Source organism: Pseudomicrostroma glucosiphilum, assembly GCF_003144135.1.
Source record: "Pseudomicrostroma glucosiphilum strain MCA 4718 unplaced genomic scaffold BCV69scaffold_5, whole genome shotgun sequence".
Lineage (NCBI taxonomy): Eukaryota > Fungi > Basidiomycota > Exobasidiomycetes > Microstromatales > Microstromataceae > Microstroma > Microstroma glucosiphilum.
In genome coordinates, this window is record NW_020289917.1 from 981,517 (window position 1) to 992,962 (window position 11,446).

Sequence of the window (11,446 nt, forward strand, 5' to 3'; positions counted from 1 at the left end):
ACTCAGCGGACCACCCTCCTCTTTCCGCCTGTCCTGCTCGAAGCTCGGGATGAAGCGGCTGGAGGTGAAGACATGCCTGCTGGAATCAGAGAGGCCAACGGGGCAATGCGACGAAGCGTTGCCATGGCTTCGGGGGCTCCTTTGAGTGGGCTCACGGAAGCAGACGTGGGACTGGAGGCGGCAGGCGAAGTGACGAGAAGCGCACGCCCACTGGCACGGGGTGGCGTAGACGCGGCTGGAACATCACGCACAAGCGAGCCGGGTGCGGGCGATATGCTCGACTCACGGCGTTGGTGTTTGGACGGGATGTTGCTTCTGGAAGGCGTAGGGCCCCCCCTGGCAGTGATGTCTGCATCGTCCGAGGGATACGAACGTGCTGACTTAGCTTCGTCAGGGAGAAAGACTCTTTGGGGAAGCGAGAGACAGTTGACATATTGGTGTCCGGTACCAGCGCCGACGACAGCGCTGTGGACCTCTGCGTCTTTGCCTTTACCCAGTGTAGAGACCATAAGCGTCGGCGAGACTTCGATCGCCTTGGAGCCATATACTGCTTCTTTGGCCTCATCGCTTCCTTCTTCACTGGTCGTCGTACCAACGACGAGGCTGGGAGAGGAAGATCGATCCGGTGGGCAGGGGTCATGACAGAGGCGTGCACCAGACTCGGGCAAGTGCGGCGAGAGGGCTGCGAGCAACGCTTCAGATAGTCTGTAGCATGACGGTCCCGCTTCGCGAGACTCGTCGACGCTGGATCCGAGGGTATGACAGGCACGAGAAGAGGCCGTCCTCGAATCAGTGGAAGTTCTCTTGCTGCTGCGAGCGGCTCGCTCTCGAGCATCGTGCAACAGCTTTCCTGCCACTTCTACCCGGCCATTCTTGACAATAGCTGGCGACAAGAGGCCATTACCTTCTGTCAGAGTGGGCGAGTCTGCGATGACCTCTTCGGCTTCACTCCTTGTACTGAATCCGCGCTCAAGACGCTGTAGTATCTGCCGAGTCTGTTCCTCCTCTGAGAGCGGCGCGGACTCCTTAGAGTAGACTGACGGTTCTGAAGGCTCAGCGCTGCTGATGATGACTGCAGGGGCAGCGCGCAGTTGTTGCTGCTGGCTTACAAGACGATGGCGTACGCCGTTTCTTCCCGCTTCAAGAACATGGGCAGAGGCTAAGCGTCGTGAGGGCTCAGAGGGCCCTGGCGCCATTGCTAACGAGGTGGCTCGGTAGTTGTAAGAAGTCTGACGACCGATATCTGTTGCCTTCGATCCGCTACCGCAGGATAAGAGGTAGCTACTTGAGCCCTCTTGATCTAGTGTAGACGGTTGCCTTCGGTGCCACTGGCTTTGTTTACGCTGTTCCTTTCTCACGCTGTCGGCTACAAAGTCAGGCACGTCTTCTCGCCACGAAGCTACACGAGTTTCCGGCTGAGATCGACGGGGTAGCGCCGCCAGCCGATTGGAAGCAGCTCGATCCGCATCGAAGAGTGTGTACCCTCGAGGAGCTGCCATCAGGTCGGGAGGCGGCGCCGTGAATGGCGCCACAGCGTTTGCCGCGTTGACAAAGGGTATTAACCAAGGTGTATGGCCAGTGGGCGTAGGCCGGAGAAAGGACTGAAGATCTGCTCTTCGTGGTAGTCCCAGCGATGATTCCTCCTCTTGGTGCTGTGCGCTACCCTGGATGTGTGAGCAGGGCACAAGGAGGGTCAGATGGATTCACAGGATGGGCAGATTCCATTCGAGCTCGGCCATACCCACGGTGAAACTGCTCTTGATCCACCTCCACACTCTGCTCGACGTAGTGGATTGACCAGACACGCGGCGGGCTGCATTACCCTCGCGAAGGTTGACCTCATCGTAGCCCCTCTCAGTGTCCACCTGTGCCGTGACCCGGGGCTCTGAATGGCTATTGAAGATAGTGGAGCTGCTGTCGATGGGTCTGCGACCCTTCTTTTGAGGCAAGGTGGGTATGATTCTACGAGTAGTGAAGAGGGTGCTTGCGGACCCGCCATGCTGGCCATAAGGTCCGCTCTGCTCGACGGCCGTGGTGGGCGAACGAGGGGGTTGTGGTATGGCTACGCCTCTGACGTGCAAGTCGATGTCTTTCCAGCGCTGATTGAGACCGATGATGCGACCCAAGATGGCAAAGAAGAGGCTGAAGACGACCAGCCCGCCCAGGACGATGGCGATGATGAGGAGAGCTTCCTTGGTCCAGGCCTGATGAGATGGCGTGACCACGGCGGAGGAAGTGGCCAGAGGCGCCGCTGATGAGGTCGACGATGGTGCTTGATCGGTTTGCGAAGAGGCGGCAATCCAGGCATAGTCTGGCGGGGCTTCGGGTTGAGACCTAGCACAGTAGCCTGAAGGAGGGCTGTACCATGGTAGCACGGGCATCTGGGAAGTGGAAGCGGAAGAGGTGTGACCGGAGAGGGTGGCGAACGTGCTATTTCCCCCCGACTGAGGAGCGAGCACGAGAGCAAGAGGGGGTGACGAAGCCTCGATGGATCAAGGGATGATGAGCACCTGACTGTAGATGGTAGCATGGGTCAGTGGAATGGTAGAGGTGGGAGCAACACTGAGTCTTCGGCGTCTGTCCCTGCTATCGTCCGCTCAGCGTCTGTCCGCCCTCTGCCTTGTGTGGGACCATCCATCGAGACGCGCCTGTAGTGGACCAAGGTGACAGGCGCAGGCGAGGCAGCTCTCCTTTTCTCTGGTCTGTACCGCGCATCGTGGGTGAACCACCGCCTTGATGCCTTGCAATGCTTCTGTATCACTCGTAGCGTTGACCTGGCTGCCATCTCTTGTGCTTTAAGAGTATGTCTCCGATCCCTTCTGCCAGTGTGACCATTGCGGTGGGCCTGGTATGACAATGTACCCTGGCGCGGCAGAGGGGTGTTTTGACTGGGCGTGTGTGCCTCGACGCGTGTGGCTGGTGCCGTGCATCAACTCCCGCCGCCTCGCGCTTCCTGTTCCTTCCCATCCACGTCCGACCATCGAACCACCATCCGCCCCTTCCTTCCCCCTTTGGTTCAAGATCGCATATATATACCCCCATTGGACTCGACTCTACTCTCTTGACGATCACGAGTATCTCACGTGAGCAGCAGGTCACTCTCTGCTCGATCTCGACGACAGAGGAACTTGACGCGGGCACCGCTTCATCCCTGGTTACGCCTTCCTAATCATCGGGCCCAAGACGCGTGACGATCATCATACCGCGCCTCGTCTTGGTCTCACACCGCCGAGATGAACAGTCCGCGACGGTCCTCGAGGCGGCCTACCCTCGGAGACACCTCTACTGATACATTCGCGTCGTCTCCTGGCTACCTTCCCACAAATCGAGCCAAATTTGGAACCAATAACAATAATGGCAACGGACAACGCAGATTCGAGGATTTCCTGGACAGCAGCAATCACGACGCCGCAAGCAACACAAGAGCATTTGCAGCCAGTGACGCCTTCCCTGCGGCAGCATCGTCGTCAGAAGCAGACGATACATTTGCAGCAGCCATTGACAAGGGCAGGAAGAGGACGGCAGACGAGGAATTGAGGGCACCACCAAAGGCAAAGGAGGCGGCAGTGACCAGGGCGCCGAGAAAGAGTGAGTCAACAGGAGGCCATCGATGCTTTCTCCGATGAGGTGGAGCTGACGTCTGGAAATTCTTACCGCTGCAGCCTTTAACGAAGAGGCGGATGCATCCGGCTTCGTCTTTACGGTTGAGCCCAGGAAGCTGCCGAACGCGAGCCTCAGCAACCAGGCTACAGCATCTTCGTCCTCCGCCTCTAGCATGGGTCCTCCCGCTCTGCCGACTGCATCGCGTATCCGAGAGCCTCTGCCATCAGATACCGTCGGCGAGACGCCCATCAATCGCAAGAATCGCCTCTTCCGCTCGGGCCCCCTTCACCCATCCACGCCCTCTAGCAGCAGACCACGGAGCGGCAAACCCCCTCCTGCCTCGCGATCCAGCTCAGCCAGTCGTCGCACGTCCTTGAATCTCAAAGGCGACCGCAGATCTTCCAGTCTTCGAGATGGTACACCTGCCTATCCCCATCCTGGGGTGCCAGATAAGGAGCTATATCGCCATTGTGCGGACAACATCCCTCCAGTTGTCAGGATGACTCATCTGGCAGCATGGACACTGGAACGGTCCCGGTCTAAAGTGCTGGAAACTGTGCCGTCCACATCCATTGGCTCCTATGTAGGACCAAAGGGCAAGAGGACCCAGAAGGAGCAGGAAGCCGAAGGTAGCAGTCAATGGACTGCCCAGGAGAGGAAGTTGCTGGAGAGATGCCGTCCGTCCTTGGAGAGGGTCCTTCTAGACACATTACGCGACTTGAACGGCCAGACGATCAACCTCAGCTGGCTCAACGTCAAGAAGGACCCGCGCGCCTCGAATGCGTCCACGACGAAGCGCAATCCACGCAACGAGGAGAATCGAGCCATCTCTGAGCAGCTCTCCTCCCTCGTTGAGACCCTGAGGGCCGAGAACACACGTTGGGAAGCCGAGTCGAGCTCAGTTGAGGCGTTTGAAAGGGAGACTGCAGAGCTGAATCGCATCAGGTCGAACTTTACGATGGACCAGCTAGGCTCCATGGCCTCTTCGGATGTGACTGCGCCCCCACGCATCCCTGCTGAAGGCAGTAGTAAATCTTCAGCTTCGACAGCAGGAGGTGCTGCCAAGGCAGTCGAGTGGGATCTCGACGATTTGGACGAGGAGAGCAGAGCGATGATGAGGGACGCGCAGCGTGCATTGGCCAGAGAAGAAGGCTGGCTGCCACCCTCTTCGCAGGAGACGGAGCTGGTCGAGGTAGCTGTTAGGGCTGCTGCCGCTGCGCAGAAGAACGCAATCAACGGTGCGGGCGGAGACAAGAGGAAGAGTCGGATTGTGGCTGCCGAGACTTCGAAAGCGCTGATAGAAGGCTCAGAAAAGGATGCGAGATGGAAAGACTTCGAGTTTCAGGTGAGCTCAACACGAGTACTGGTAGTCATTAGATCGAATGTGACAGCGAGCTGACCCATCCTTCTCTGGCCCTTGCTCTCAGACGGACGTCCTCCACTCCTATACCCATCTCCTGGATCGACTCAACTTGTTGTCCTCTTTGTACACCAGCGCCACCTCGTCTCGGGCAGCTCAAGCGCTACACCAGCTCGCCTTCGCATCCGGTGACGTCCTTGGCTCCTCGTCTTCCGCCTCTGCCGACCTGCCTGGCTCCTCTGGCTCAGCAGGCGCTACGGCGGACAATCGTTCAGCGGGCCGCGAACGCAAAGAGAAGCTGCTCAGGGGCATCCGCGAGTCCATCGGGCCCGTGAGGAGGCTCGAGCTGGAGGCTGAACTCAGAGCTCGAGGTGACGAGGACGAAGAGAGACTCATCAAGTCCGAGGGGGGAGGAGGGGCAGACGACTCTGGAATCCACCTGGCGGACCAGAGCGCAGTAGACCTGTTCAGAGCCTTTGCCAGCGGGGGATCCACCTCGAGGGGTCGCAAGAGCGGAGCTGGGGTACCAGCGAGCAGGGGAAGTCTAGGCGCGGCGGCAGCAGCAGCGCCCATCAGTGGCAGGCAGAGTAGTGGGTTGGGTGGTGAAGGGGCAGGGGCACCTTCCTCTGCTCTTGCTACGGCTGCAGCATCAGCTCCTGCTGCAGCCATGCGACGTACCACAGGAAGAAAGAGCAGACGCTGAGGACGGGAAAGGCCCTCCATGCACTTCTGGTCACTTTCACGACTGGCCTGCCTCAATCCAATTCGGCTTCCACTCAATGTCTCCACCCTTGTTGTAACAAATGTCATCGATCTATGCATCTCTCGGGTCTCGCATCCTTGCGTACGCGGAGGCCTGACGTGTGCGTTGAATTGGACTCATCTATTGCGCTAACTCCCGTCTTGGCCATCTCTGAAATCATACTTTGCCGCAGTGCTCAGGCTCAATAATACGCTCCCTTGCCCGCATAAGCCCCCTCTGTATCCTCGCCTCCCTCAGCACCAATGAGGAAGCCCTGTCCACCGGATTCGCCCGTGCCCTCACGCCCGAAAGCAGCCTTGGGCGGCGTCCACCCACCCCCGCCCCCGCCCTGGTCAAAGGTCAAAAGCCCCCTCGGCGTGGGGATCTTTCCTGACAGGTCCGCCACGCTCGGCAGCACCTGAAAGGAGACGGAATCATTAAGTCGCTTGTAGAGGTTGAGGATGTGCGCGATACTGCTCGTGTGCGAAGAATAGATCATCGAATGGTACGTCTGCAGACGGGCGCGCAGCGGATGGCTCGAAGAGGTGCGATTCTGCTCGCTCTCAGGGTGCTCGAGCTGATCGGGTTGCGAGGAGTCCTTGCGCCCCAGCCTGGCTCGCATACTCTTACTGTCGTCCTTGCCGATGAATTCTTCCAGTGGTGTACTTGGACCGTCGGTGAGCTTGTCGAGCTCGCCTTTGGCCATGCGCAGGTAGACGACGGCCTCGGCGTGCCTGCCCCCGGATCCATCCTCCCCTGACTCGCCCACAGAGAGGGCTAGATACTTCAGCGAGATGGAGCGATATAAGGGAGCTATTGAATCCAGATACTTGAACAACCTTGAGGTCACGGGCGCTAAAGACGGTCCTGGGTAGGAGGGATGTGTAGAAGAGGAGGCGTTGCCTCGATAGGAGCGCGATTCGTGGGCAGTCGGCCTGGCGCGGTGCGGGGTCGAAGCCGAGGAGAGCAGAGCTGGCTCGGGCGAGGGAGAGATGGAGCGATGTACATACTCTGGTTCTTTTTCCTTTCTGTTCTTGCCTATGCCGAAGCGCTTGAATTTAGATGACAGCTTTGACTCATCTACGGCAGTGCCGGAGCCACTTGTTCCTGCACCTCCGAAAAGCTTTCTGCCTGCTTTTCCATTGCCGCCTTTACCGCTGGCGCTCTGTAAGTTGAGCTGCGCCTGTTCTACTAGCCGTGGTACCTCCAGACATAGCTTGGCGAGTAGGGACGCCGAGGGGTGGCCCTTTGGTAACGGCGGAGGTTCGTGCTGCGTTGAAGTGATGGTGCAGGTAGCAGGAGAGAGAAGCAGGCGCAAAGAGATGAGAGTGGGCGGTAGCTGGTGGAGGCTGCAGGAAGAAGAGCCCACGGAAGGAGTGATTGAGAGCTGAGGACTTTGAACACACTCTCTGCCACTTCGTATACTCACGCTTGCAAGCCCTCAAGCAACCGCCGCCTACTGCTCTGCCACTCCTCATTCCAATCTTGCCGTCCATCGGCTTCGTTACTCTCAGCAGCGTCAAGATCTCGTATCATCCACTGTACCACCTCGACTGCCTTTTTGCCAAAGGTGACACCCCTCTTGAGTATGTTCTCGTAGTCTTTGCGCTGAGTGTCCATCAACGACTTGGTGTACTCGTAGCTACCTACCGATATCGACTGCAGTAGAGCAAGGTTGCTCAATGCCAGCGAATAGAGGATCAGAAGATTGTCCAGTTCAAAGCGCAAGGACGAGGATGCGAATGGTCCATGTTTGGCGTATGCTGAAGAGCTGCTGCCGCCGATGTTGAGCTTGTTCGAGGTTGGCGAGCTGGGAGAGAGGGGAGCAGGCCACGCAAACCAGGCTTCGGCCCTCCATACCAGATCATCAGTTTGAGTGCCATTGTAAATGGCGATGAGGTGCGGAAGGTAGTCCTCAATGGCGGACACGAGTTTGACTTCGAATGTGCCACCAGGCGTGCCGCCGGAGCACGATGCAGCCGCTAGGCGAGCGTTGGAGAGGACGCTGCGAACTCCCTCACGAGCGTGGGTGGCCTTTGCGAGGTGTGCAGTGGATATAGACGAAGTGGATGTGGGTATAAGGCAGCTGCTGAAGTCTACAGGGTCCGGAGGCGGAGGCAGAGGATGAAGATACATCCTGGCAGAAGCGACGACGGCGAGGGTCAGTGGAGATTGAGTAGAAGGTGAAGGAGTAAAGGAAGGATTCCCCGTCCAGTGCCAAGACGTCGACAATGCGGGGAGCCTTGCTTGGCGGGCGGACCACTCAACCAACGGAAAGGAGACCGGAGTCTGAACCGCCATCGACGACGGAAGCGTGGAGGGACACGACGACTGACACACACTCACACTCACACCAGTAGACGACGACGACGACGACGACGCTATTAGACTCCCTCGCAGCTGCTACTCATCACCACCACCCTTGGGGAACCACGTTTACTCGCGATGTCGACGACCACTCCTGGAGCTGCGCTGGTGTCCACGTCAAAGGCAGCTGGCGTTGGCGTCTCTCTCTCCCTCCACCCACTGCCCATCCTCACCATCTCCGAGCACCTCACCCGAGCTCGATGTCAGCAGCAAGGCGACGACGACGGATCCGTACAAGTCTACGGAGCTCTCTTGGGCACGCAGAATGGTAGAGAGGTGGAAGTACACAACACATTCGAGATCAAGATCGACCACGCACCCAGTGCACAGGGGGAAGCAGGGCCATCCACTCCTCCTCAGGTCAACCACACCTTCTTCAAGAGTCGACAAGCGCAATTCAAGCAAACGTTCCCGACCTTTGACTTTCTAGGCTGGTATTCCAACGGCGCTCAGCCTACCCAGGCAGACATGGACATACACAAGCAGCTCCTGGAGTATAGTGAGGCCCCCATCTTCTTGCAATTCACCCCTTCCAAGGCAGCCATCCTCTCCTCTTCGCGAGGAGGTGAGCTACCTCTGCAGCTCTACGAGTCGCAAGTAGAGATGGCGGCTGCCACTTCAGACTCGGTCAGCGCTGATGCTGCGAAAGAGGCAGCTGCGGAGAAGGCTGCGCAGCTGTACTTTGTAAAGAGCAACTACAAGATCGAGACTGGAGAGGCGGAACGCATCGCCGTAGACTATGCTTCGAAGCCCAGTGACGGTAGTGGCGACGCGGGCGATACCGGAGCAGGTGAGTCATTTCGGAACCCTCTTTGCGAGACTGTCGGCTACTGAGCGCTGACAGATGACGTTGCACATCGACCTCCTTGCCTTTTCCTTTCCACCCACAGTCATCTCCTCACTGACGACGCAGCAATCTGCAATTAGAATGCTATCCGATCGCATACAGCTCGTGGCCTCATACATAGCAGCAGTCCGTCAAGGTACTGCTGCCAGGGACGAAGAGGTGCTAAGGTCCGTCAAGAGCGTCTTGGCTCAAATGCCTGCCATGGACAGTGAAGAATTCAGGAGTGAATTCTTGAAGGTAAGTTCGGCAGAGCGAATTGATGCCGCCCCACGAAGGAGGTGTCTCGGATTCAACTGATCGTCACACCCGTCCGCCCGCCCGCCCTACATCAGGAATATAATGACGTCCTCCTCACCAGCTTCTTGTCGAACATGACCAGAGGACTCAGCTCCCTTAACGAGGTATGTATGCCTCTAGACTGGTTCAATCTCCACGTTCGAGCCTCTTCTACGACTGACATCCTCAATCTCACTCTACCACAGCTGGTGGACAAGTTCGAGGTGGTCTCCTCCTCTGTTGGTCGCGACATGTCTCCCGATGGGGAGACGGGTGGAGCCGAGAAGGGGAGAGTTCTCAGAGAGAGGCGAGGGAAGGGCGCAGGTCGAGCATAAGTGGAACTTTGGCAGGCGTGCTCGTCTTTCGTTTGTCACGTCGGTCTGTCATGTCAGCTACCCCAATGTCATTCAACCTCCTTTCATCTCGCCTTCGTCAAAGGAGACCTGGGAACTCATTGAAGCTCGTGGACCATGGTGAGGTCCGAACAGCTTGGGCGAGGGAGTGAGTGGTCCTTGCGCGCGCGTGGGCCAAGCGCCTCGCCTCGCCCTTCCGCCAGTGGGATCTTCCTCACACCTCCCCTCTACAGCATCACTCCCTCTGCACATCTCGTACCTCATCGACTCCCTATTGCACTCGCAGCTAGCAGAACAACTCCTGACTCGTACACCTCGGTTAGTATCTGGCCGCAGTACCTCGGCAGGCGATCTACTCGCCTCTTCTCTACACCACCTTGGAGCGAGGAGTCAACTCGCGTCGGCCATCCCGGCCATCCCCGCTCCTGCTTCATCCTGCCGTCCAAAGGTTGAGGTGACGACGCAGCAGCAGCAGCAGCAGCAGCAGGCGGGAGCAAGAACTTTTCCACAATGTCATGATAGCATGGTGGAGGGAGGATCAATCAAAATGATGAACACAAACAAACTCTACTCTAATTTTTTCCAAGAGCGTGGGGTAGTATCCACGCAAGGACTAGACACAATGTCTGCTTTTCTGATTCGATCAGGGTCGAGCGAAGGCTCCTCCTGTCGTGGGCGGACGAGGAGGGGACGGCGAGATTGAACGGGAGGCGGCCACGGACAGAAGCTGGCAGGAAGCTAGCATGCAGACAGGTTCTACGTCTTAGCTGCGAGTCACTCGTTTACACCTCTGCCACTGGCTTCCTCTCCCTCCTCTTCTCCCCATCATTTCTGCCCACCAGTATCAGCCGTACCGCCCAGAACCAGGACCGGTAGAAAGCATCAATTCGGACGAAGACAAGATGGCGGCCGCTTCGCAGATTCTACCTCTGGAGCTCGTAGACCGGTGTGTGGGCAGTCCAATCTGGGTAGTGATGAAGTCCACCAACAGGGAGTTCACAGGGACGCTCCTGGGCTTCGATGACTTTGTCAGTGAGTATGCTGTGACGGACTATCTCCGTCGGTGGGCAAAGATGGGGCTGGGACAGGGAGGGCGGGACACTGCTACTCTTCTGATACGGGCACAGGTGCTGAATCTTCGACCACCTCATCGTATTCGTCCTAGATATGGTCCTGTCGGATGTGACCGAGTAGTGAGTGGAAGGGCAGCTGGATACACATTGCTCAAACGATGGCGTGTACTCAGTGCTCTTCATCTTTCCCGAACCCCTTCTCTTTGACAGTGAGATGACACCACAGGGCAGAAAGGCGACGAAGCTGAAGCAGACCCTCCTCAATGGAAACAACATCGCTCTGGTGAGTCGACATCGCACGATGCGCTGACCATCAGATCTTGTAGGCCTGTAGCTCTACCACTTCTGACTTCTTTCGCTACCCTCATCCTCCTCAACTTGCAGCTCATCCCGGGAGGTGAAGGTCCAGAAGCATAGAGACGTAATTCCAAAGGAGCTCTTTCTTCGTCTATGACCCAATCTGGGACTGTACTTGTATCCTACCCATTCTTTACTTCAATACAGGCTTCCTGTCTTGCCACTCGGCTGCCTTGTGACTGGACCGGATACATACTCTCTGCGCCGATCGACCCCACAGCCATTGCGCCTCGAACCGCTCTGCCCGGGCGGCCACCGTAGACCTGCCTTAGCTTGACTATACCATCAGCACAGCCTTGTCTTGTCTCAAAGACCTTTTTCAGGGCACGTGCGCATAAGCAGGATGGCGACGATGACCGTCCAGGAGATGAGCGCTCCTATTGTGCAGCCGCAGAAGGCGCTCAATACCATGGCATGGCGAGCGGGTCAGTACGATCAGAGTGTGTTCATTGGAAGCCCGAATCCGGA

General features: G+C 57.6%; 5 protein-coding genes across 5 annotated transcripts; 3 read left to right on the top strand and 2 right to left on the bottom strand.

The window, feature by feature from the left end:
• Nucleotides 1-2: 2 nt before the first annotated feature.
• BCV69DRAFT_312150 (hypothetical protein) lies at nt 3-2,381 on the bottom strand (the record flags this gene model as incomplete). Its single annotated transcript, XM_025494902.1, has 2 exons — nt 3-1,664; nt 1,746-2,381. The coding sequence occupies 2 exons, from the start codon at nt 2,379-2,381 to the stop codon at nt 3-5; spliced, it is 2,298 nt and encodes a 765-aa protein (XP_025348819.1).
• A 597-nt stretch (nt 2,382-2,978) lies between these two features.
• Nucleotides 2,979-6,020, top strand: BCV69DRAFT_282377 (hypothetical protein). The gene is made up of 3 exons (XM_025492339.1): nt 2,979-3,588; nt 3,663-4,948; nt 5,031-6,020. Exons 1-3 carry the CDS (start codon nt 3,234-3,236, stop codon nt 5,664-5,666), a joined length of 2,277 nt encoding a protein of 758 aa, XP_025348820.1. The 5' UTR covers nt 2,979-3,233; the 3' UTR covers nt 5,667-6,020.
• On the bottom strand, nt 5,908-7,841 carry BCV69DRAFT_298662 (hypothetical protein; the record flags this gene model as incomplete). The annotated part of the gene is made up of 2 exons (XM_025494241.1): nt 5,908-7,054; nt 7,135-7,841. 2 exons carry the CDS (start codon nt 7,839-7,841, stop codon nt 5,908-5,910), a joined length of 1,854 nt encoding a protein of 617 aa, XP_025348821.1.
• A 218-nt stretch (nt 7,842-8,059) lies between these two features.
• Nucleotides 8,060-9,538, top strand: BCV69DRAFT_282380 (hypothetical protein). The gene is made up of 4 exons (XM_025492340.1): nt 8,060-8,862; nt 8,963-9,156; nt 9,252-9,320; nt 9,402-9,538. Exons 1-4 carry the CDS (start codon nt 8,151-8,153, stop codon nt 9,528-9,530), a joined length of 1,104 nt encoding a protein of 367 aa, XP_025348822.1. The 5' UTR covers nt 8,060-8,150; the 3' UTR covers nt 9,531-9,538.
• A 910-nt stretch (nt 9,539-10,448) lies between these two features.
• BCV69DRAFT_282381 (U6 snRNA-associated Sm-like protein LSm5) lies at nt 10,449-11,090 on the top strand. The gene is made up of 4 exons (XM_025492341.1): nt 10,449-10,580; nt 10,714-10,741; nt 10,832-10,904; nt 11,006-11,090. Exons 1-4 carry the CDS (start codon nt 10,523-10,525, stop codon nt 11,036-11,038), a joined length of 192 nt encoding a protein of 63 aa, XP_025348823.1. The 5' UTR covers nt 10,449-10,522; the 3' UTR covers nt 11,039-11,090.
• Nucleotides 11,091-11,446: the final 356 nt, after the last annotated feature.